General features: G+C 40.0%; 1 protein-coding gene across 4 annotated transcripts; it reads right to left on the reverse strand.

The window, feature by feature from the left end:
- Positions 1–1870: 1870 nt before the first annotated feature.
- MUT (methylmalonyl CoA mutase) lies at positions 1871–25909 on the reverse strand. 4 transcript variants are annotated; one of them, XM_010583104.1, is made up of 13 exons: positions 25865–25909; positions 24088–24499; positions 21583–21950; positions 20737–20894; positions 19141–19312; positions 16631–16879; positions 15221–15332; positions 13822–13937; positions 13043–13158; positions 7364–7495; positions 4921–5068; positions 4638–4805; positions 1871–3327 (listed from the first exon to the last, which is right to left on the reverse strand). In XM_010583104.1, exons 2-13 carry the CDS (start codon positions 24464–24466, stop codon positions 3199–3201), a joined length of 2247 nt encoding a protein of 748 aa, XP_010581406.1. In that variant the 5' UTR covers positions 24467–24499; positions 25865–25909; the 3' UTR covers positions 1871–3198. The 4 variants fall into 4 exon arrangements, with proteins under 4 accessions (XP_010581406.1, XP_010581404.1, XP_010581405.1 ...); XM_010583102.1 differs by lacking the exon at positions 25865–25909 and adding an exon at positions 25085–25514; XM_010583103.1 differs by lacking the exon at positions 25865–25909 and adding an exon at positions 25085–25514 and having other exon boundaries at positions 24088–24518.
- Between the last annotated feature and the right edge of the window lie 486 nt (positions 25910–26395).

The following is a 26395-nucleotide window of genomic DNA, read 5'->3' on the forward strand; positions in this document are numbered from 1 at the left end:
GTTTGCAATCACCAGTGCAGTCATCCCAATACAAACAAATATTTAAGGTAAAAACTCCAAGAGCATCTAACTCATAGCTCACATACTAGGAGTTATCTCACTAAACTGGGGAAGTTCACAGTGCAGACATCCACATCTGAGCGAGCCGCCTTCATCTCCTTTCTTTTTATTGAGGATAAATGGAGCTCCCTACTCAGATGATGACATATAAAGTTAAATAACACAACTAACACTCTGATTTGCATTAAAATAAATTGGAATTCAGTGCCTTACTTTGAAAAACCCTTCTAGGCAGTCTCTGTCTATCTAGGCATAGGAATAACTTAAAGAACTAGATCACTTCTGTTAAGGGTTGATTTTCCCATCCGTAAAATTAAATGCGACTCACTTCAGAACAAAGATCAATTATTTGAGGGAGGTCATTGTTCTAGCAGTTAAAGCATGAGGCTAACACTGCGGAGTCTTGGGTTCCTCCCTGTTACTTTGCCAGTAACACTGTGCAACTTTGGGGAAATCACGTAAACTTTGTCTTGGGTTCTTTTAGCCCCACAGTAGACACGGTCTTGCCGTTCATCATTGTAAAGCACCAACTGTTTGATGAACAGCTTAATACAAGTGCAAAGACACCAATCCTGAAGGCTGTGAAACACTAAGAATGAAAAATGGATTGCCACTCCCCTACCGATATCTGTCCTCTGTAGGATCCATCTACCATGCTCAAGAGGTTACTTCACGATTTGTTTCACAGCTAAGGCACTGGCCTGGGACTTGGTGCCATGCTCAAGTTCCTGCTTTATCAAAGCTTCTTTCATGACAGAGAATGCATTGCAGTAAGTCAATTCCTGTGTGTAACTTAGGATCTCCACATCTCCAGCCCTTTGTCCTACCTATATTTCTTACATCTTTGCAAAACAGGAACTGCCTTACAGATAAAAAAAAAAAATCTACTATTTTGGAACTTCCCAAGGGAAATTACTTAGCCTGCAGTAACCTGCTGCTACCATGCTCATTCCTATTGGAAAGATCTGAGTGCCTAGTCCCACAGTTTATAGTTATCATTTTGTCCTGCAATATGCCAAAAGTACTCATATTGAAACAAAAGGTTTCAATATATTTGCAGAGTATCTACTTGTTTTTGCAGTAACCCAAATTCTCACTAGCCTGTACAGCAGTGCAGATTTCAAGCAGCCACGTTGATGAGGAGTGTGTGCAGCATCCAAGATTTTAACTGGTAACCATTCACCATTATCAATGAGGGCTGACAATCTGACATCAACTTGTCAGTACGCACTACGTTCATTGCTATGCTGCTCCAGCAGCACAGAACATATGGGGAAAGCATGTTCCATCTTAGCTTGTCATCCCATAAGGAATCTCTACTTAGGCAGTGAACCGATGACTCGCTTGAAGGAAAAGTCTGTTCACTTGAATATTTTTTTTTCCTTAAAGGGCCTAATACAAACACTGTGTGCCAGATAGGAAAACTATTCTTACCCTAGACTCACCATTTTATTTTCCAGCCTTGGTACGACAAGAGAGAATCAATGTACATTAGTCAGTCCCAGCCTAGAGCTTTAAAGGGCCCTCCTGCAAGCACTGAAGGCCTGGAGTGATTCCAACTGAAGTTGGTGGGGATTTTTTTATTGAATTCAAGGGAACAAGATGCAGATTTTAAAGATCATTAGAGTTAAAAAAAAGCAGAATCTGTAAGGCAAACACAGGTAGATGACATATTATTATCAAAGAGCAGAGAAACCACAGACAGAAAGAAATGAATGAAATGATTGTCATTACAAAGTTTAGAGGTCACTGACACTTTGACTATGTATTTTTCCAGTCGTCAAGAAGGCTTGTGAAAAGACATAATTGTTGTCACTTTCCATATATCCTGGTTTGAACCATACCAATATTTCTTGGAGGGAATTAGATACTTATAAATAGTTGAGGATAAATGCCCAAGGAGTTCTCAAGGCAAAGGTCTGGTTTGGGATCAATAATTTAAACCTTAATTAGAAAGACAGAGAGAAGAAAACAGCAAGGCACTCAACCTTCTTGTTTCTGAGCAGTGAGACTACTGGCAAGTGCCCGATTAAACAAGCTTACTTTAAGTAAAGATCTGTTCAACTGCAATCTTTGAAGTGAGGATACCATGCTATTAATTGGATCTGCAATTTCTAGCCAACTGCATCAATCTCATTTTGAATAACGTATGATGGTGCTAAACATTGTAGAAGTGTGCTACAGCCTCTTCCACCATAAGGCAGATACAAGCATTATCCCAGGGAGGCTGCAGTCTCATAAAATGATGGGATGCAATGAGCAACAAGGCAAAATGAAGTAAAGCGGGACAGGGCCATAATGCCAGGAACTGCCCGTCAAAAGACTCTCACACCCCATTTGCCTCGTATGGATTCCACAAAGGAATTCTCACATGTATAAAGCAAATTCCTTCTGGAGGGGAGACAAAAATGGTAAGAATTTAGGATCAATTTACCTCAAGAAAGTCCAACTGCTAAATAGACAGGGATAGCAAGAACAATACGGGACAAAAATACAGAACTAAGTAAGGGAGAATGAGCACTGAAATGAACTTCATTTGAGAAATAATGAAGTACTGGGGAAGGGCAGTGATGCAGACAGAGCTGAAGTGCACAGCTGCTCCTATACGGGTTACTGCCAACTACTGGATTTGTATCTTATTAAACAAACCATGAACTCTGAAAAATTACGATTTATCTACTTATACGTTTCTAAAGAGAGTTAAGTCAGATTAACATCAAAGTGCTGCTGGATTCAATCACAGCTCTGCTGAACTTTAGTGATTTTGCCTGAAGACTTCTAGGTCTACAATGCCTGCCAAAAAATTCAAAAGAAATTCCCTGCATGCAAAAGAGATCAACCAAAGAGCTGGAATGGATATTTTATTTATCAGTATATCTGGAAAAAAAAACCAAACCCACCTACTCAATTCCCTTCATTCCCTGAAGTCATAGTTCTAGAGATAAAATTTTCTTGTGGGTACATATATAAATAATCCTCAAATAGAACAAGCAGAGAATTTACAACTTTCTTAGAAAGCACAAAACACCAGGCCGTGGGGCAGTGGAACCAAAGGTATGTAGCTGGCCATCCCTTGCTGATGATTACATTCTGTAAGCGATTAGTATAAGGCTGGTTGCATTGTGTGACATTTCAGCATTACATAGACTGCTGCCTCTTCTCCAGGCACTTCTCAATATCATCCAACACCTGGACTGCTGCTTTTGGAATACGAGTCCCTGGACCAAACACACTGGTAATGCCAGCTTCATACAGGAAGTCGTAATCCTGTTCAGAAAGAAATTTAAGATCCATAATTAACAGTGCAACAGAAAATTGATAATTGATTTATAATTGGTATATGCTCTATCCTGTATGCTGGGCCTGAGAAAGCATATGCAACAAGTCTCAGAGAGAGGCAGCATAGCATCAAAGGAAATGGGAGAAATATGGTAGTTCGAAGGTAAAAAGGAAATATTTTAAAAAATCCACAGGAAAGGTTTTATTTGTTTAGAATCAGAGGAATGTCAGATCCTTGGAAAATATTCAAAAGTCAACTGGACATGACCCTGAATAACCTAATCTAAATTTGAACTAACTTCTAATTTTGCAAATACTGCTTTAAACTAGGGCTTGGACCAGGTAACTGCCAGTGGTCTCTTGCAATCTAAGTTAGTCTAATTTTATGATTGTCCTGAAATTTCAGAAACACCTGGGAAGCAGTTTTGTAGTCTCTCTTACTTCTGTATAGGATATATTATACCTTTACCATCCACAAGCTAGTAGCATCCCATTGAGAGACTGGACAGAACATAGTTTGCCTCCTAGAAAAATACTACTGAGTTTTGTTTATTTGATTTGAAAGTCTGTCATTCCTGAACACTTACCTAATTGGCTAGAAAAGGAAGAAGTCTGGGAAAAGGGAGAACAGGAGATTTATATGCAAAATCAATTTGAATCTCTCTAGACAGAAGACGACCCTAAAGGTGATACAGCAGGGAAAACCATGGATAAGGAAAATTTTAAAACAAAAGCACAGATCTGACTGCATGGGAATCCAACAACTGTTCAACAGTTTAGGAGAAAGCAGAGGGAATGAGAGGCAACACTGAGGCCTGATGAAGGGGAACATGAGGAGAGGCTAAACAGCGAATGAGATGTGTAGCCTATAGTTGTTAGGACCTGCCAGGTGTCTTAGTCACTTGCTGTGCCTCTTCTGAACTGTTACTGGAAGTCATAAAGTCTCTTAAGACAGGAGCTAGCCTTTATCAGTAATACGCAAGGTACTGGTAATCGGAAACAACAGAGCATAAGGAACATCTCCCTGAGGCTAATCTTTTCATAACACAACTTAATATTCCATCCAACAAACAGTGTAAGTTAAACCAGGACATGGTGTACAGAAAACCAGATCAATGAGACCTGACAGCACTCCGCAACCACCTTACAGATCTGTGTTGACCCTGGTGATTGTACGCAGTAGCCTTCAGCGCTGTAAATCACCTCTGACATTAACAGAATATAGGAAATAGCTAAAAACAGCACAGACAGAAATAAAGCAGTCTCCTAGTCTGGATGGAAATGATGTTGACCCATACCTGAGGTGGGATGACACCTCCACATATGACGAGAATGTCTGGCCGGCCAAGGGCGTTGAGTTCTTTGATGAGCTCAGGCACAAGAGTTTTATGACCTGCTGCAAGTGTGCTCACACCAACACAGTGCACATCTGCATCAACCGCCTGCTGGGCCACTTCTCGAGGTGTCTGTATAGAAAGAGGATTATGTGAGAAGTTATAGCCCCAGCCAGGCTGCTGAACAAGCATTAGAGGGAAAATTGGTGCATTTGAAATACATTGGATACTGCTCAATCAGTCATACCTGGAAGAGGGGACCTATGTCCACGTCAAAGCCAATGTCTGCAAATCCTGTAGCAATAACTTTAGCTCCTCTGTCATGACCATCTTGACCCATCTTTGCAACGAGTATACGAGGCCTGCGCCCCTCACGATCCATGAACTTGTTAACTCTGATTGAAAACACATAATGTATCACTGTAAGTCACTGAGAATCATTAGAAGTATTTCCACAAATAAAAAAAAGCACTGGCTGGCTGCAACTGTATCATCATTTCTGTACATCAAATAAAAAGATCTTCTAAGTCATAGTTTGTGTAGTCCGCATACTATGTTAATATTCACATTATATGATTACTAACTGATTTCTTGTATTTACTAGCCTCAACAATAAAACATTCTTTTTTACAGATAACCACTCCAATACTTTTCTGCTTTCTAACGGACAAAATACTGAATTCTTTGAGGGCTTAATGAGCTGAATTACAACTAACTAAAACACAATTTTTAGATTTTAAGAATAATGTGACCAACTATTTCAAAAGTACTTGCATGGCACACAGGCTATAGAGATGGGTCCTAGACATCATACTGTGCATCATCATCATTCAACTGGGAACAAGTCTGTCCAGAAAATGATTACTGTATCCCCCATTCTGTGCACTCATTCCAGTGCCTCCCTTTTTCTGGTTAGTGGCAGTTCATATTTCTGTTGTATTAAAGTGACTGTGTAACCACAGCCTCAGATATTAATCTTTCATCTTACTGCTCACTTTCCATGTACCACCAGTATCTGTCTTTGACTGGGACACTAAGATTACCACTTCTCAGAAATAAAAGTTTGGGGGTTTGGTTTTTTTTTGGGGGGGAGGGGGTTGGGTGTTTTTTTTTTTTTAATGTTGTATTGTTCTGAGCATTCTGCCAATGATGGAGTCGTATGGATTTGATGCACCTTGAAACCATATGCTGACCTGGCTGGGATGATCACGCTATGACTCCAGTGGCTTAGTTTGGGGAAAAGAATACTCTAGATAAAGCATTTATCAGCACAGAATTGAACAGCCTCAGGAGATGATTCCAGGACAGGAATATGCATTATGTAAGAGTGGAAAAAATAAGAACTCTGACAGCTTAAAAAGGAATTATGTCAAGACAGCCTGAAGAAGCAGACTGACAAAGCTTCTGCTTGAGGATGTATAGGAGTTGGGCCTGCCTTCTCTATTCCTAAGGACTGCTGAGAATATCAATGAACTAAGTACCTGAATTGATTTGTGATATCTTTAAATCCTTTTCTCTGTATTGTTTTTTGTTTCCAAATGTTTGTTTTCTTACTTCCCCACCCACAGGCTCCCTCCTAACAAGGACAGCTCTAGGTGCTCCAAGCCTGCCAGGCTAAAACCACCTGAGTCACTGCAACCCAGGGCTTGGTTTAAGTGTGGGGCAAGTGAGAAATCACACTTTGGAGAGCCTATGCAAAGGTGACACGTAGTCAATCCAGTTTTGTTACCATGTTTACTAACTGGGTACATATGACCTTGGACATAAAGGCAGGTATGTAAGAAAGGGAGCTACATCTTGATTCTCAAGGCATCAGTTCCTTTTCATGTAAATGCATAATTACAAATACTTAAACTTAAAATAAATATTTAAAATAAAAAATGATGGTGACATCCCCCAGCACAACTACTTTCAAGTCAGGCTAAACATCACTATTGTGAAGACATCAAGTAATTCCCTTTTAAGAGATTCTGTAACTCTTTAATGTTTAAGGTCCAACACAGCAGGGACTTATGAGCATCAATTAATATTACATCACCGCCCACTATAGCAATTCAGTCTCTTTACCCAAGAGGACACCAGCAAAGGCAGAAGCTGACAAAAGGCACAAATGGGCACTGTTTTCACACATACTACCATCTTCTGATGTTTTCTCCCTTGTGATATGAGTAACACCTGTAGACTGGAAGTTGTGTGTGGAAATCCAGACAGATTTTAGCCTTACAATTTTAGGAACAGTAAGAATGAAGTTGCAAGGGCACCTTATGGGCTGACCAAGACCAGGTTTTGCAAATATGAATTGCTAGAAATATTTGTAGAGATTACTATTACAGAGTCTTCAAAAGAAGCAATCCAATGTATAGGGACTTCAGGCAATGTTTCTCAGCTTCTTAATCCTATGGCTGCCTAGTCGATTTGAACAAAATCCTCAAATCATAATATCACCTCAGTGGATTTTGTCTGCAAGCAAATATGAGTTCTATTAAGTTTCAACCATTCTCTTATTGCACCTATTTCTTCTCATTCTGCTTACTTGCTTACAGGCATGAGAATGACTGTGCAGGTCTTTGTTTTGTTCTGGAAATGACATTCAGGTTTGGGGAACACTTTTTTAGGGCACAGCGAGTAGCACATATATTTAATGGATTAAATGTGAGGCTGCGTTTGGCTTCCTGGGAAGCTATTCTCACCTATTGATGGCATGAAGAATTTCATCACTCTCTCCAAACTCCTGGCGATAAGCTCCGCTCACCATTCGGTCACTGGCTTTATGCTCCCCAAACACCTTCTTCATTGCATCTGTTATTTCTCCAACGGTGCATCTAAGATACAGAAACAAAGTATTAGTGCTATCAGGAGGCTTATACGAGAACAGAATACAGAAATCACTGGCAGAGGCCCAACTATCTGCCTCGCTGCAGGACAAATTCAATTACACTTGTTTCCCCTTTGGTGCTACAACTCTGAACATCTGACTCACCCCACTGTCATCCACTAATAAAATGTGCAGAAGTGTTTTTAAGAAAATACTGTTTTGCTGATGTGAGAAGCGATTTTACAAGTGACAAGGCAATAGGGACCATTGCATGACAAAATATTTCAGGAAATTAAATCAAATTTTCTCAACTGGGAATTTTTTTGGGCTCAGACTGCAAGATCTTGCATTTGTACTCATACTAAAATTCAAAATATAAATCAAGAGAAAAAAAAAAAGGAAGAACACACAGAAAAGACTGAAGCCTAACTTTTTAACTGGAATTTGTTTGCCTTTCCCTTGATGTTTATATTTTAGTATTTCTTCTTCTCTACTCCTCACATAGCTCCTTTATCCACTGAGATGCAGAAGAATCTGGGAAATCCATCTACATGCAAGTTACAAGCGTTGTTTGCTACTAGAGACACTGTGCATGTTAGAAATAATACACATTTTACTGCTGTAGCACAAGTGCTAGAAGCCAAGTAGGCTGTGCTGTCGTCTTGTACAAACATCGGAAATAACAGCCTCTGTCCCAAAGCATTTAAAAATCTCATGCTTAATGGATTCTACCTTTTTGTGTAAAATCTATAATGCAGACTGTAACAAAAAAGACAAGAGCAGTTCAGCTAGTAGCTCCATCACAGCAAGCTTCTTACTTCTGGTATGAAATTACCTGGGAGTCAGTACTGCGTAATGATTTTGAAGGTATGCTACTGAGCTCTTGATGAAATCTTTCATCAAAAATATTTTGATGAATATATTTTAGCTTATACTTGAACAGAAAAAGACTAAACAACCTGTGTATATTAAGGAATGAATACAACTTGCTGCAAACTTCGTCAAAGGAAAGAAAGAAAAAATACTACTCTTACAAAACAGTTTAAAAGCATGCTTACAAATATAGAGACCAAACCCCATCCATTCAGCTACTGCTAAGCATGTTACAAACCCCTGCAAATCCACATTTTCTCCTGTCATATTGCATTTAATTATAACCTACTCTGAGGCAGTATTAGGTTAAGCATCCTCTACAGCTTTTATATAAAATGCTCGAAGGATGTTTGGACAAGATGCAACTTCTTGTCTACATACTTTTGGAAGGGAATAGCCAAATTAACTGTACTCAGTTTTCCTTCTGCTGTTTGCAGTTTCAGTAGCTATTATCTGATTCCTACTTTGTGCAATCTGCCATGCATCCAGTGTAGCAGAAGATGGATTTCTGCTGTATTAACTGAATCCTTCAGTAAATTTGAAAGACATCTTACTTCCTGTGACCCCCCTAGCTTTTGCTACTCATGTTTTTTATACTCAGCAAACTTAACCACAGTTATAAACTGTAACTACACTAATGTAAAATGGCAGAAATCCCATCTTGAACATATAGGCAAGATCTGTATAATGCATATGCCTGAAGCTGGCCTCTTATCTCTAGGTATCACTGTTCACGGTTGGCCTGCTTTGTCTAGAAGACAGTATCATGCTGGAACACACATTTTTAACTCATGTTGTTGACACAGTCTTGACCACTTTTTGCCAACTCCCCTCCCCCTGGCTTTCTGGAATTATATTTGTAAAGTTCTTTGCTTTTATCCGTTTTCTTGCTTAGCGCACTAAGGACTTCATATTTGGAATCATGAGGATCATAGTCTAGAAAAGCAGCTAATACAAACTAATACCAAATTTATGGCTATGTGTGAATACAACTTAGTCTTTGAATTTATTTATTAATAATGATTTAAAAAGCATTAGTTATAAAGCAACCTGTTCACGATTGCATCAGAACCCATTGACAACACATGTAATACGCTTCATTTTCACAGCATCTGTAGCATCTCAGAAAGCTTAGCAAGCACTACCTGAGTTACAATAGTTCTCAGACCTTACTCACTTATATCATTAGTTTTTGTTTTTCAGGACATCTAAATAATCTTATTAATATTACTGCTCTCTGATATTAATAACAAAAAATTGAAAAGTAAACTGCATAAGTGCTAGATTAAGTGACTTCCTCAAGGTTAAAAAGCAAGTTTGCAGCAGACTTAAAAATATTATCTAGAAATACGGACTCCCTCTCAGAGTGCCAGACATCACAGATTGCAGCTTGATATAGATACAACCCATGCATAAACATTGATGACTTACTCCTGTGTAAACACTGGCAGTTTAGTGAAGGCTTACAGTGACATAACACGTGTCTTTTCTTCTAGAGAAAACTGTAAGCTTAGATAAATCTTTCTCTTCCTTCTCTTTTGCAGAAGCAGCATCTGAGTATAATGTCAGTATTAAAGCACAGCACATGTAGATATAGTTGTGCTGTGCTTTTCTGTTCTTCCTATGTAAAAGTTTCATGTAACAAGTGAAAAATAAATGGCTTGGACTATCAATTTTATTGAAGTATAATCTGGTGGCTAGGATAAAGGGGTTTTGTGTACTGCACAAAAATGAAATAAATTTCTTTCGTCTGTAAATACTGCTTCTGAAATCCCTTTAGAATATTTTGAAAATTCTGCCCCAAGTCTCTGCAGTGCTTTAAATCTAAGTAATAATAGGAGTTTTGCTTTTAAACTACTCATGAATGCTTTCCTACTATTTACCAATAAACAATTTTTTCAAATCTCTGCTTAGTTCTTAGTCCTGCTGCATCAGTGGCTGCCATCTATGCATCCACAGTGGAATAGCTCTGTCTGGAGCCAGGAATACAGCCTCTTTCCTTAACAGGAGAGGAAAAGCATACTTTTAATGACAATTATGCTTTCCTTTAATCAGCTAGCCGTTACACTGGACGGGTTCTTTATAATCTGGATGTATAAAATCCCTCCCATTTCTGTTTATCTTTACAGCAAAGTTTTGTCCTGGAGACAACTGTTTTCATCTCACTATTATAAAACTTAAGTAGCATAAGCAACAATTATTACTATTAATTTACAGTTTTTTCAATGCATGCTGATAAAAACCTACTAGACAATTATGCAAAATTGATGGAACAGAAGTCACTTTGCCTTCATTGTATACATTTGTGTTTCCTTCATATGACTGTCATTCACATTTGCCTTGTGCGGAACTGCGTGTTAAAATTTTGAAGTGGAGACCAAAAGATAGCTATATTCCCCGTTTTGTGTTTTATTAGCCTATAGCCCTTACGATGTGTCTTGTGGCAAGGACAGCATGTTTGTACATAAACTGTAGCCTGCATCCTATGAACTTCTGCACTGCTCAGAATTACTGTTGACCAACTGTGCTATAGCAGAGCCCTCAACTGTTCCGAGATTCCCTGAGCTTCCTCAAAAGCAGGGGGTTTCCAAATAAGAGGAGCTTGGCTCTTTGCTAAGATTTTGGGCAACTGAACGAGGTCAATGGGATGAAATACATCCACAACTGTGATGGCCACAGAGGATATTGTTCAATTCAGTGTGTTCTGTCAGGCACAGGATCTATCTCCTTTAGCAATTTGTGCTGTGACTCTCTCCCACTGGTTCACAACCAGCTCTAGAGGCTATGCTGCACAAATACGAATTTGAAGAAAGAAAGTCAATGACCATAATGTGCCTGTTAGGACTGTCACCTTCTGTCTGTTCAGTCTCACACCACTGCCACTGCCTCACTGCATTTCACCAGTAATGAGAGGTAGCACTGTGTCATCAGGTGACAAAGTACCATGAAGACACAGACCAGGCAGACAAAGAAGCAGCACTACATGCTACATTACACTTCATGACTTCCTCTTCCACCACCGATGGCTGGCCCTGCAGCAAATGCAAGTCTGGAGAGGGACAGAAAAACAGCACCGCAGATGAAAGAGATGAGAAAGAACTCAGCATGATCTGTCTCATAGCTCTACCTAAGTACACCCATTTTCCTGTGATGTGGCTTCTCATGAGAAATGAGGCACAGAAGGGAAGCAATACTCCTCCCTATTCCCTACCACCTTTGGCCTGCCTTATTACTTTGGTTACAATAATAAAATGACTTTTCTACTTCTGCTTGTCAGCACTGAAATCTCTGTATTAGTCCATGGAGTCTTTTCCATAGTTCAATGCTGAAAATTCTGTGCCACTCCTTTTATTTCAATTGAATTACATTACTTGTCTTCATGATCAAACTCCATCATTTTCCATTCAAGAGGAGACAGGCATCTGTCACTAATATGCTGGTCATACTGGCCTACTTGTCTACTATTTGTGAAGGATGAATGTGCTTACTTGAAAAATCTTTTCCCATGTTACCCCTAACAGAAGGGCTCCCCAGAAATGTTCACAGAGCTCACAATCCTCCTTCAAACACTCTTTATCAGATGCCGTGACAACTTCTTTCTGTGGCCACATCCCATATATAGTTTTGGGGCAGAGTTAAGTTTTGTGTTTGCAAATTACAAAATGGATCTGCAGTCCATTTTATTATTTTACAAATAATAAAAACAAGGTCGCCAAGGAGAGAAATTAGCAGTTAACTGGTCAATTTCGGTACAGAAGATATGAATCCCTGGTAAATCTAACCCTCTAACCTAACCTAAAATCTAACTCTAATCCGTCTAAATCTAACCTAAAGGTCTACCCTCCTGTGACCTTTACAGTTCAAAGACATGCTGCTAGCAGAATTGTGACAAGCTCTCTGCGGGAGAAGATGTGCCCAAAATTTGGCTGTTAAGTGTCCAAGGAAAGGGAAAGAAGGAATTTAAGATATCACAGTAAAAATAGGACAGTGCCCCAATAAGGGCTGAATTTGGTTTGATCATTTCTGGGGCATTTAGTTAATTAAGGAACAGACAGATGTGATTTATTCTAGAGACTGACACTTACTTTGAAGCAGGAATAAAACAGTCTTAAAAACACCCTAGGTGAAAAAAGTAAATGTTCCACTGGACTCTAAAGGATGCCTCACTGCTCTACTGAAGGGCATCTTTTATTCTTTGCCTGGGTAAGTAAACTTGTTTCTCTTTCAATCAAAAAATGTTTTCACACCAATCTGTGGTGCAAGGAAGGATGAAGCAACAGACCATAAGAAGACTGTGAATATCCATTTTCACATCTCAGACACTTCTTAAGCTCCCTGACCTATGAATAAGCAGGGTGACAGAGAAACCTAGTTACGTCCTGAAACTGGTAAGTCTGAGTTGTAAACAACACAATGTGCACGAACAACATAATTTCATACGAGATTCTTTGTATCCATATTCTTTGTGAGAAATTAAAGCATAGCCTTAAGAGACTGTAAAATGTAATAGCCTATCTTACAATGCCAAACTACAGCCATCTTTTACTTCCACCTTGGAAAAAAAGGCCCAAAACATCTCAAGACACCAACCTCACTGACGCCATACTCAAGATCAGTTGAAAGATAAAAATGAACCATTGATTTTTAGACAGCAGTTGGATATTCACCCCTAACCCCATACCTTGAACGTGCTGCTTCCACTGCAAGTGCAAGTAAGTTGCCTTCCCCAGTAGCAGCACACTGCGTTAGAGCAGCGAGACATTGCTGGGCTGCTGCTTGATCTCTACTAGCCTTCACCTAAAGTGGAGGAGAAAAATACTAAATTCAAACAAACTACAAGGTAAACTGGGAAGTCGAGTGTGTAAGACTTTCTGATTTCAAATATTACTTTTGGAGGCATGGAATTATCAATTGTCAATATATGCTATATACATCAAAAAGATTAGAAAAGGTGCTTCAGACCTTAAAACGTGTACAAATCCATTAAATAACTCTTAAACCATTCTATCTACATTTCTACTAATTATAAAAGTGGATGTTGATTGCTGGTTCCATAACCCTGTCCCTTAATAGCACTTGACAAGCTGCACCAGAGTCTGAGTGATTAAGTAATGCTACATACTTTTAGAGTAAAACACCGCACAGCTATTTTCTATCTTATTTTCAGAAAACGTAAAGTTCTCAGTTTTGAAAGGTCAGACGTATTCACAAGACTATCCAAAATACAATGACTAAACCCAAATGAATGTAACAAAAACATTTTTGTTTGGATTCTAATACTGTTTCTTGAGATTTTCCATCAGCTTGCACTGAAGTAGAACAGAAATCCAGCTGCTTAAAGACTAGAGCAGATTCTCAGAAATTTGAGGGTCAAGTTTCTGGAAAGCCACCTTTCCTTAGTATTACTCAAGTTCTATTTGCAATTACAAGAACTTTCATTTTTAAGAAGGTAGTTCCCACCTTATTGATCTTCTCGATCTGCTTGCTACGGACTGAGGTATTATCAATAGCCAGAACTTCGACTGTCTCCTCTTTTTCCAGCTGATGCTTGTTTACTCCAACAATTACTTCAGACCCTATTTCCAGTGGAAACACCAGAAACTCAGAATACATTTGCAAACTACTGTGAAAAGACACAATATTAATAGGACAAGAAAATTTTGAGCAATATAATGCAGCACTTTTCTTTATAACTGTATATATTTCAAATACTTAAAATTTGTTCTTATAGGAAGGGCTTAAGTCTGTATTTTCCATATTTTATGATGAGACATGATTAGATGCATGAACATTCAACTCAGTGAATACTGGGCCAGAAAAAAGATTTGAAATAGAACAATATTTATCTTACAAACTGATTTAATGACTCACTAATACACATTAGCTATTTTTCTCTTTAAGTTTACATATCTGAATCTTACAGAATTAAGCAGAAGTGCTGGTCTCCTGCACTGCTCTGCATTTACATTTCTGATTCACCAGATAAATAAGAAAGTGAAGTTCCTACCTAAAACTACTCCATATGAATAAAAATTAATTGTTCATGTTGGAAAACTGTATTTTAGCTTTCAGCCAGTATGGACTTGACAACCATTTTTATTTGCAGTGCCTGATAACATTACTACACTCTTCAAAGCAACATTAAGTAATTTACCTTGGGAGAGAAAACACAGAACTTTATTGCTTACTCTTTATTGGTCTTAATTAAAGACCTGCTTCAAATTTATCCTCCAAACAAAAAAGTTCATATAACTTCTTTTATGTTTGAGTTATCCCTAGTTTCTCTTACTGGACTGCTACTGGAATGCAGACTACAAAAAGCAGAATAGAGCTATTAGCACACGTATACACATCTCCACATGTACTTATTATATGTGTACATATGCATATACATATATGTATCTCACAAAGAGCTGCATCATCCTCTAATCTGAGATGACTGCATTTTTTCTGGTCTTCAGGAAAAATGTGCAGCTCCCAAGCAAAAGCAGGAATTTGGCCAGATACATTCAATATTGCCATCTGCTGGCGGTCATGATTTAGGAGTCATGGAAGTTAAGCGATTAACTGTTGAAGACCCAAAATACTCCTTTAAAATAGCCTTTCTAGTGCTTTGTCTATGCTAGTCTTAAATATGTCAAGCAAAACTGTTTTCACACTGGCACTGTATTTCATACATACTGCTATCTCTTTCCAGAAGCTTTCACTGACATAAAACTAAAATATTACCATTTTATCACTCACAATCTGCTACTCCTAAACTAAGAAGGAAAAAAACCAATGAAAATGTGTGTAAAAAACCTTTATGCAAAGGTATTCTATTGGCAGTTTTCCCCTCTTTCATGTCCCTGCTCCCTACCAGAGTCAATCCTGGCTTGTCTTCGGGCTGCACACTCTTCAATACGAAGTTTGGGAATCCCCTCAGCAACAGCTTTGGCCATGCCACCCATTTCTTCAATCTCCTCAATAAGCTGCAAAATGAAAAGGACTGATAAAACGAGTAGTAGCAAGGTTCACAACATGAGCTTTGCACTTGTACTGCCATCCAAATTTTTATTATATCTATATATACAATCCTGTGCTCTAAAAGTGTGTTTCCTATCCCCATGTCTCTGACTACAGGTCTTGGTATAAATTAAGAGACATCTCAAACAAAAGAGCATTTTTATTACCAAAACTCCATTAATTCAATAACAGTGAATGGCATATTGTTCAATCAGTAACACCCATGGACAAAAAGGCTTAAAATTTGAGACCTTGACTCTGCACTGACTTCTGCCTGCCAAGCAGCTCTTACGGTTACATGTATACAAACACAAATAAATTGAAAAAAAGCCAGGGTCAGTTCTCTGATCCTGAAGACAAGTGGCATGGCACGGTTCAGCTCTCACACAGCAGAAGCCTATTCAGCTCCAAAACATGCTGACCACATTCAAACTGCCTACTGAAAATGGCCATCAGACCTTGCCTGGCACTGTCTAGAAGTATCCTAGTTGACAAAGACCTAAACCACATGTCAGACAATGTGCTAACAGTGTCTGCACAGTCCCAGGCTAGTGTTTAGGCTGCATTAGCTTATTGATTTGGGACTTTACATAAGAGCAGTAATTTGCTCAAAAGGAAATTAGGGTTTAGCTGTAGGCTAGACATGTAGGCCTATATCTTTATGCAGGATTGCCACCAGTAAGACTACTCCTGCATAGTACTTTTCACATGCAAGTAATAACTGGCAGCTAAAAACATTATTACAAAAAAATATGCTGATCCAACAGAAAAATTTCTCTTAAATTCTGCATAATATGGGCAGACAATTGTCTGCCTACATGACTGGCTATAAAACTTTGCTTTCAGTAATCCCTAGTTTTAAAGTCTCACGCAGATCACCACAAGCATGAGTAGGCATGTAACTAAGTAGGTTGGTCTGACTCTTTCTTCTGTTGAACGCTTTTTTTTCTTACACATATAACATGAGAACCCAGCAAATTGGGAGTCTTCAGTGTGCAAGGGACTTTGCAGGGCTTGATTATTTGTTCCACTCTGGGATATTTCCCTTTTGAATGTAGTCTACTAGAAGGCTGAAGTCTCTCTTTCTCTAAATATACACTGTATATTCATAAAGTTAATTTACAAAGAAATCACTGAAGCATAAGTGTAAAATAATTCCTTCTTTAGAAGTTACCAACTTATCAAATAGTCCCTTAAAGGACATCTCTCAAAACTCCTATACCTAAAATTTTCCCACACAACATAAAAGGTTGTATAAACTGACCTTTAAAGCAGCTTCATAGACATCGTTGGTGAGACACTCCATGAGGTAAGATCCACCCCAGGGGTCTGCCACTTTAGGAATACCTGACTCCTCCTGAATTATGATCTGCGTGTTCCGAGCAATGCGAGCACTCTTCACGGTAGGCAAACCCAAGGCTTCATCAAATGAATTTGTATGCAAAGACTGTGTACCTCCAAACACCGCAGCCATTGCTTCAATTGTAGTACGGATAACATTGTTAAAGGGATCCTGGAAGGAAAAGGAGAGCTCTGAAGCTCAACAGTTCTGCCACGGGGCTGAGGCAGATTAGTCACACATATATTACCACAATGAAATGAATGCAAGATTCCCCATTGAAACACTGTAATCATAACAAAAGCTGAAAAAGAAAACAGTCAATAATAAACATCCAACCAAACTGATGCATCACTTATCAACATCTCGGACGAAGAGATTAATCCATAAAGAAAGCCAAAATTATCAGTGTATGAGTACACTGGTCATGATAACAAAGCAAAGCCTAACTTATATTTAGTGGTGTTTCAAAGAACATAACGAATCCAAGCTGGAGAGGATGGAACAGGTAGTCCTGATGTCCTCCATTCTCAGATTCCAGAATTCTCAGAGCAGTGAATAGCACATCTGTCAGGTTACTAGTCAAGATCTGTTTTGGAACTAAATGTGCTTAGTATTTTCATTAATGACAGCATTACATAAAGGTAGGAATTACAGTTGAAATTTGCTGGTGCTATAAAATTGGAAGATATCTATGGGAGAACTGGGATATTATCCAAAACAAATGGATAAACTGAAGTACAAGATACAGAAATAGAGTCAGTATTACAGAATATAATCTCAGCCTTTAGGTCAAAATTTTTACCTGCTCTTTTCAGACATCTAGACATTTTAGTTGTATATATGTGCCTTTATAGTCAAAGAGGAGTTATCATGATCTCCAGGGGGTGACTTATCTTCTGAGATGGAGTGAAGAATCACACACTGTGATTATTGAGGAAATTCAACAGTAGCTCAGATTGCATACCTAATTCTTGACTTGCTTAGTTGGGATGAAATGTATCCAAAATAATTAAGAGCTACCAATATAATAGGACCTTGAAGAAGGCAAAGTGAATCATGAGATCTGTGAATTACATTATCTTCCCTAAAGAAGTGGAATTAATATCACTATTTTACAGGGACACGGTAATTCTACCTACACTGGAGTACATTTCTGGTTCAAGTATTCCATTTAAAGAAGTACAGAAAAATGTGATTTGGATGAGCAAGAATGTAAAACCTAATTTATGAGTGAATACCTATCTAAAGGCAGACCAAAGGAAAATATATTTGCCCTCTGAAACCTGTAAGGAGTAAACACTGGGCACTGAAGAGGTATGTTAAGATAAACAACGTTTAGAGAGGAAAAAAGGCTTATGATCCAGCCAGAAATATATTTACACTGGACACGGGAAGACGGTTGAACATATTTTTGGTCATATTAATAATACCATGCTTTTAATACAAACTTTAATTGGTGGACCTGCAAAAACCACTGTTCAGAAAATTCCATTGTTTTAGTTTACTGTGTTCCTGTAACATAAGCAAACTTTATATTCGCTTTGAAAAAAAAGAATAAAACCAAGGCACAGAAGTCAAATAACAATGGCTGCTATCACAACCTAAAAATAACTCATATTGCGTGACTTTGATAGAGAAGCAGGCCTTGGAATAAAAGCTGGAACCCAGCTCTGACCTCACTTGGGTTTAGTTTAGTTCCAATGATTTATTTTCTTGTTGTGATGTAACTCAACAGGAAGAGCTGATAGTGCACCCAAAGAACAGACCAGCTGTAACCATTACTTTACTCTTCAGCAGTGAGAATCAGGGACATGAATGACTGATTTTGCTGCTCAAATGGATTCTCAAGCCAGTGGTCCTGAGAAAAAGGTGCCTCTACTTCCTCATTCAGCTATGTTTTGAAAGGTAACTTATAGGACAAATCCAAGAGAGAGCTTCATCCTCTGAGTCCTGAACTAACATAAGCACCTCTCTGCAATTCTTTCTCTGCTTAGCAGGTTTGCATCCTACTCTCAGTTCAGTATCCACTAGACTGGGAGCACACATGCTTAAGACAATGATTCCAGAATGAAAATGAAGCCAGAGAATGAAAAGTTTGGCACTGAGACTCTGCCTATCACCATACCGGAACCCCTTTTGTAAATACAGTCGCAAGTCTTTAGTTTCTGCCCTTTTACCTGAGCACTACAGGGCAGTCCAGAATACTGAGGTGTTTCATAAACCAGCATTTTGGAAAGAAATGCTGCTGGCACTTAACAAGACTTTTTGTGCTACATAAGCAAAAAGATGTATCCAATGCTAGTATGTGCATTTGTCAGACTGAGAGTAAGACAGATTGTCTCCTTCAGAAAGCTGCACTTTATGCAGCCTCCTTTTAGATATACACCATGAGAAGATATAATGAGGAGGGTGATGAGAGTCCAATTTCTAACCTGCTCAGTGAGCGACCAGCCCGAAGTTTGACAATGCGCTCTCAGCAGAAGAGATTTGGGATCCTTGGGCTTAAACATTTTCTCTACCAAATGAGCCCACAGCCGCCTTCCAGCTCTCAGCTTAGCTATTTCCATATAGAAGTTCATGCCAATTCCCCAAAAGAAGGAGAGCCTGTAATAAGAGCATATGAACAGGATGAAACATTAAACCATTCTAGTAACTCTGTTTCAGTAAAGGAGCAGTCCTACAGCAAGGCCTCCGATTAATTTACTTTTACACATATACCCCAGACATAAGATGATGGGAATGTTCCTGGACACTGATGCCACTTGCTAAAGAATGATACACATTTATGCCAGTAAACTGACTTAGCCTCCAAACAAGGTGACTGCAGTCAAACTCCCAGCAACAATGGTCCCTGGAACTGCTAAACTATCCCCGGGGACTGTTTTGGGGGAGCCCTAGGTCAAGGTGTTCCAGCAAGTCACTAATACAGACAGTGACACTCTAGTGCCAGGGAGTGATGCTGGACACAATCTAGTAGCGTAGTTACGTTCACAAACTACTTATAATGAGAATATATTACACATTGTAAGCATGCTTTCATCCTTTTCCTGACAATTTTAATCAAAATCCAAATCAAAGATCAGTTTGATGTTGATGTTTAATGTTGAACATCATGCTGGATAGCATACCAAGGAACAGACTGATTGATCTACTTTTTCCTACTTACAGCTTCTATGCTTCCTAAATGTAAACATGCATAGTTAAAGCCAATAAAACTCATCATACTGAAGATGCACTTTTTTAACAGTGAATTAGCTACTGAAACAATTTGCCAAAAGCTCTTACAGATTCTCCATCACTAGAAAATCTGAAAATAAGGCTGTATCTTTTTCTACATAATCCACTTTGATTTTGCCACAGATCTCAGAAACAGGTTACTTCGCCCGACTCCTATAGTTTGAATGTGCAATAGGATACAAGAACCATGCCTTTTGTTTTTTAGACTCACTGTATAGTTAGAGAATCTGTAAATCAACTAGACCACTGAAATTGATTCTGCTTACTTTGGCAGTAACTATACAAAAATACAGTATTTTGCTTAACATTACATTTTATTTGTAGGAAATTTGCAACGGTAAATTGAACTACCTGAACTTCTCCTTGTTAGGCATTTTTCCCAAATATTTCAAAATAATACTAATGAAAAAAATTCATTAACACTACAGCATAAAAGAATTGCAAGAGTTCTTGCTGCGTTCTGCAGTCCCAAACCTATAACTGTATTAGATATAACAGCTTAGAGATCCTCTTTCTGACCAAAAGACCAACTGTCACAACAGACCCTGACAATGCTTGGGCTTGTGCATGTACTTTATTCAGTTTATTAGTGTGGATGTAGTCTAAGTGTCTATTGTACCAGATCCATTTTCCTACCTCTGAAACTGTGTAACAAAACCAAAATAAAACCTATCTGCAATGTGAGCATTGCCAATAATGCTTGTATGTGTAAAAATACTGAACTTGATATTAAACTCTATAGAGGTTTTACCAAAAGTGAGGTTTTATACTTGCAAATTTCTTTAGCTCACCTTGGTGCAAATTCATCAATGGTAAGGCCAGCTTTAAGTCCAGTTCTGCAGTACTCCAAGCCATCTGCTATAGTATAAGCTAATTCCAGAATGGCATCAGCGCCTGCCTCTTGCATATGGTACCCACTGATTGAAATGGAATTAAATTTTGGCATATACTGTAAAAATAAAAGACAACAGGGTACAACAGCAGAAGGAGGGATCTGATAATTGGTCTATCAATGTTCACAAATAATCTCTTTGTAGACTGTGAATACAACCCATCTCTATTAAGTGATGTTTGCAGATGTTTACTTCACATGCTTTTACCTTTTTGCACTATTTATTGTGCTTAAACTATCACCCACCATGTCTTCAATTACAGGCTGTGTGCTACCTCTCCAATGAAAATGCAACTAAGAAAACAACTGATACTACTTCACTACCAGTCTTCAGTTCAGGACTTCACTCCTTTCATTATCTCTTTCTCGTGCTTAATTTTGCAGCAGAAGTCCTTCAAGATTTCCCACCTCTTCGCTCCTACTTACAGCTGTATAATGCTTCTAACTGTGGTGCTTCTTATTTTCTATGTAAAGAACAGCCTGTCTGTTTCTCGTCTCCAAGGTTCCTGCCATTCTTTCAGGCTTAGGCTCATCTTAATCTGACTTTGATTTGGACTGACTTAAAAATCTTAAAATTTATGCTGTAAGTGATTTGGAATCTTAATTTCTCCTCCTGGCCCTTTCCACAACCACATCATTCTTCACTATGACAGGTCTTCCCATCTTCTGTTTTTTTCTCCAAAGTGCCTCATAAATAGTTTACTAGATGTAATAACAGAAGTAAGTACATTTAAACAACGAATACCTTTGAGGTGTACTGGAAGATGTCAGCAATAATCCGCATCGATGGTTCTGGGGGGAAAATGTACGTATTTCGGACCATGAACTCCTTCAAGATGTCATTTTGGATTGTCCCTGTCAGCTTGGCCTGAGGCACTCCCTGTTCTTCTCCAGTTACAATGAAAGTTGCCAACACAGGAATGACTGCCCCGTTCATTGTCATAGAAACTGACATTTTCTCTAAAGGAATTCCATCAAAAAGGATTTTGGTGTCTTCCACTGTATCAATGGCAACTCCAGCCATTCCAACGTCTCCTCGAACTCGTGGATTGTCTGAATCATAACCACGGTGAGTGGCTAAATCAAAAGCAACAGATAATCCCTGCTGGCCAGCTAAAGAAAAAAAAACAACAACAAAAACTCAACAAAAAAACAATTGAGAGAGAGATTCAGAAGCGTTGAACAGACTTGCATTAGAACTGTATCTAAATTTATTAATTTTATTTTACATGATCCAGGCTTGGATGACAAACCGATTTTTGATGTTAAACACTGTCCCCTACCCAAACTTGTCCAAGGACTTCTAGTCTTGGACTTTAAATGAAAAAAGCTTTTAACTGGGGGAAAAAAATTGCAGTCCTTCTAGCTCAGCCACAAAACCAGCTTACTGTGCTTAACAAATTACTGAATAACAGTTTAGCCACAAGTTATAAATGTGCATAGCTAGACGGTATCAGGGCTTATATACAGAAATTCTACTTAGCTTAGCTGGAAACAAAAGTGTGATAAACTATGTCACATTACCTTCTTTTTATCACAAATTAAACACATGCACACAGGTTGCTACCCTGGCTCTAGTGACATACGTTGTTTCTTTATAAAGCAAAGTGATGTGTTACTAAATCTACGGTAGGAAAAAAATAATTCATATAAAGCAGGGAACGGGACAGTTAGAGCTCTTTGCAGATTTGTTACTGCAACCTGAAAGCAGCACCTGAAACCCTGCTACCTCCAGGCATTCACCCTCTGACCAGAACCGCTATTCCTAAAGTAACTATCTACTGCATTTGCAAATGCACTTCTCAACAACAGCAGCACTTGTCAGATACCAGCTATCATCTTTGATCTGAAAAGCTAGGTATTAGCTCTGAAGCATAATTACAAAAATTTAAATTTCTGCCTAGTTTCAAGCAATAGAATGTCAAGAAAACTAATAATTTATTCTTTTTCAGCCTTTTTCTAATTACAGAGAGATTTTAATTGAATTATTAAAAATGCTTTACAAATGACTAGGTCAGATTCAGGATCTATGCTAAATAATTCAATATTAATAAAACCATTAACACAACAAGATAAAATTACAGCATCACAATGTCAAAACTCGAATAAAGATAAAAAATTCCTGGCAGCAGACATTCTTGAGTAACTGAGCTGTGCCACCAGGTAACCCAAGTGTTAGCACTCCTGCTTCAGCAGCAACGTTCAGCAGTAAGAGTATATTGAGAACAATCTTTCTATTGAAATGTTTATTTGCAAACCTCTAATAACCTGTATTTATAATTTCTTAACTTACTGAGAATTTTATAAATGACAAGAATCAAGAATACTTGCAAGGAAACTGCAGCAGCTGATACTGCTTCATATTAGCTAACCATGATATTGCACGAGGTAAAAATCCCCAAACAACTCCTCCCCCCTAGCCTAAACAGTTATGTTTTGAGTAGGAGGGACTGTAAAGTGGGAAATAAAAGTGTCACAGATGTATTACTCAGAAGATAACTTTCAGTGGTGTGTTGTTTTGACTGTTAAGGTTATAACTAGTTTCAAACAATTGCTGAGATGCATGGCTGGTGTAGAACTAATGCTTCAGTCTATCAAAAACAACTTTTTAGTAGTGGTGTTACAATGCCTAGCTCAATAGTGTATCATGATGACGCTCCAGCTATTAGCTAAACAAATTGCTGCAAAGCACAATAATCTGCAGAAATATTGGAACAACTGCTCTCAAATAAGGAAAATACCCATACTTTTAGGAAGCTGGCTTTACTAATACACCATGAATGACACTATTCATATGAATTTATGAGTTCATTTAAAATGTATAATATGAGATAGAAACCCCAAATGCCAGAACGCACTAACACCAGAAGTTTAGCTAAGTGAAAAAGTTCAACATTTTTTTTCCACTAAAATCTTCTCTCATGGTCACAAAACAAGCGTAAAGTGCTCATGATCTCTGCCGGTTGGACCCTGGCATGCAGCCAAATTATGCCTCTATAAGTGTTAAGGCAGAATAACTAAAAGTAGCATTTAACACATTCATTTTTCCATCTCAATAGCAAAATGAAGCAAAGGCAGTTTCAGAAATGATCAAATTTCCCAGTAATAAAGAAATACAGTACCACTGGGAAGATCCTATCAGAAACCAAAACTCACAAGGTGGAATAATCACATTTGCCATGTAATTCACCATATGAATGTTCCCCATTGCTTTGCAAGGCAACGTTGTTTCCCAAATCAGCGGTCTTACCTTTAATGTTGTCCTTGTAGAACTTATTGCTCTCTTCCACTGTACTGAAGCCAGCATATTGGCGGATAGTCCACGGCCTGTATGTGTACATGGTTGGGTAGGGTCCTCGAGTGAAAGGTTTCACCCCTGGCAGCTCCTCAGGGAAGTCTTTCGTGTCCCTTTTGGAGTATAAAGGCTTGATGTCGATCCCCTCTGGGGTGTGCCAAATTAAATCCTTCGGATTCTTGCCTTTCAGCTGCTTTTCAGCAAGGGCAGCCCACTCGGGGTGCAGCGGCTGCCTGTGCAGCGAACGCCACGTGAACCGGCAGGCTGGAAGTTGTGCCAGACACATGCAGTGGTGGGGCCACAGGCGCAGGAGAGCATCCTTGGCTCTCAGCATGTCTGTACCACGGGTTGGCGAGTATGGTGTAAGCTGAAGAAAATAAAAACACCTAATTTGCATTATCATATAAATCCGACATGGGAGAAGTGAGCGTGGAGAGGTCAAGCAGTTTGCTAAAGCCAGAAAAATTAGTCAGGAAAAAACTAAGTGTACTTACTCATTTAATAAACATGCCCTCCCCTTGCCTTTCAACCAGACAATGCATAAAACACAGTTCAGGAAAAATCCTATATTTTTCTCTAGCCAAGGAAAACATTCCTACAACTCATCTACATCCACATATGAAATGTGCAACTTTTTTTCAGTCCTTAAGCAGCACCACCATTTATCCGTCACCAAAAAGTCAGCGTTACGTATGAAGATGGCATGCCTAGCTACCTTCTCACCTTCCCATCTCTTTCTCATCTACGAACTCCTTTATGTCAAAGAGGGACCTTCACCATCAAAGAGACACTCTAAAGGAAGTTGACTGTCAGAAAACTGCTGACATGTCGTACACTTTGGTAAAGGTGGCTTGGGCTGGATGAAAATCCAAGCTATACTAAGAAAGAAAGGAGCAAAAAAATGCAGTATGCAAGAACACAGGGATAACACAAGTTGCAGAGCTTGTCTCACCATGCACGAGATTGAGATGGTGGACAAGTTCAGTAATTCCTGAAAGCTGTAAGCTCCTCTGCTTCTCCTCTCCGTACCCTACCCCTGCACTTCCTCCCCAAGCCAAAACCTGTACAGCTTGGCTCCAAGGGCCAGTCGCCTCCTCTACGCCTCATCTCCTTCACAACTACCTGGAAGCACACTTCCCCGACACCTTTATGAGAAAGTCTGCGTGAAACTGGAAAGCGCCTCTATCACTCTTACGCTGCTGCTGCAACACGCTCCACACAACTGCTTTAACAATACAGATGCTACGTGTGGTATCCAGATAATCCGGTGAGCACAAGGGAGCTCCAGAGGAGCACAGGGTTCCCCTCAGAGACGTGACCCTGCAGCCAGGATGGACGGCAACCTCTGCCCCCGCTGCTGCACGGGTCCCAACGCGCCCCCCCCAGCCCCGTACCCCAAAAAGAACCACAAAACTGCCCTGCCACCCTCCTCCACACCCCCCCTCCACAGCACCCACAGCCCGAGCGGGGCAGAGACCAAAAAAACCCACCGTTCACCCCCCCACACCGCCCTCACAGGCCCGCCTGTACGCAGCGCCCAGGGCCCAGCACACCCAACCGCCGCAGCCCGGCCCCAACACGGTCCCCTCGGTGGCCAACAGGTACCGGGGACCGGTATGGGGGCTGCGCCCCGGAAGGTCGCGGCCCTACCCGCCCGAGTAGGACCGGGGACACGAATCGAGCTGAGGACGGACCCGAACCCGGGGCCCTGTCGCCCCCCGCTCGCCGCTACCTAACACCCTCGCAGCAGTGCGCATGCGCCCGGGGCGGCAGGGCGCATGCGCAGAGCACCGCCCCCAGCGCCCCGCCTTCCTGTCGCAGCCGGCGGGAACGAGCAGCGCGCATGCGCCGTAGGTGAGCGGGGAGGGAGGGAAAACGGTTTGCGAAGGGCTCGGCGGAATCGGCGGAGCGTTGAGGAGGAGGAGGAGGCGGCGAGGCGGTGAGTTCTCGGGGCGGGATGAGCTGGTGGGAGGGTTTGTGGAGGTTCCCGCGGTGTTATTCGGTAGCACCGGGGAGAAGGAGTTTGGGGGGTATTGGGGGGGTGTTGGTGGTGAAGACTACAACTCCCAGCATGCCTTTCGCTCAGTTGGCCTGTGGCGCGGCGGCGGTGGGCAGCGTTGCGTGCCGGGAGTTGTAGTCCGCGCCGCGCAGTCTGAGGGACGCTGCAACTGTTGTCCCACAAAATCCGTCGTTCCGGGAGGCGGAGGGGAGAGGCAGGGCTGGCGTACCTGGTGTCGGTCGCGACTGTCGCCTGGTGAGCCGG

This window comes from Haliaeetus leucocephalus, unplaced genomic scaffold, assembly GCF_000737465.1.
Source record: "Haliaeetus leucocephalus isolate CR32 unplaced genomic scaffold, Haliaeetus_leucocephalus-4.0 Scaffold871, whole genome shotgun sequence".
NCBI lineage: Eukaryota > Metazoa > Chordata > Aves > Accipitriformes > Accipitridae > Haliaeetus > Haliaeetus leucocephalus.

What these genes read in the sequence shown, in the direction of transcription:
- MUT (XM_010583101.1), bottom strand. Translation starts at nt 24,535, where the DNA reads ATGATAATGCAAATTAGGTGTTTTTATTTTCTTCAGCTTACACCATAC. An exon ending in GTGGAAGCAGCACGTTCAAG is followed by an intron (nt 7,496 to 13,042) that starts GTATGGGGTTAG and finishes TCTGTATCTTAG; the next exon opens with ATGCACCGTTGGAGAAATAA. An exon ending in ATTCTTCATGCCATCAATAG is followed by an intron (nt 5,069 to 7,363) that starts GTGAGAATAGCT and finishes GTTTTCAATCAG; the next exon opens with AGTTAACAAGTTCATGGATC.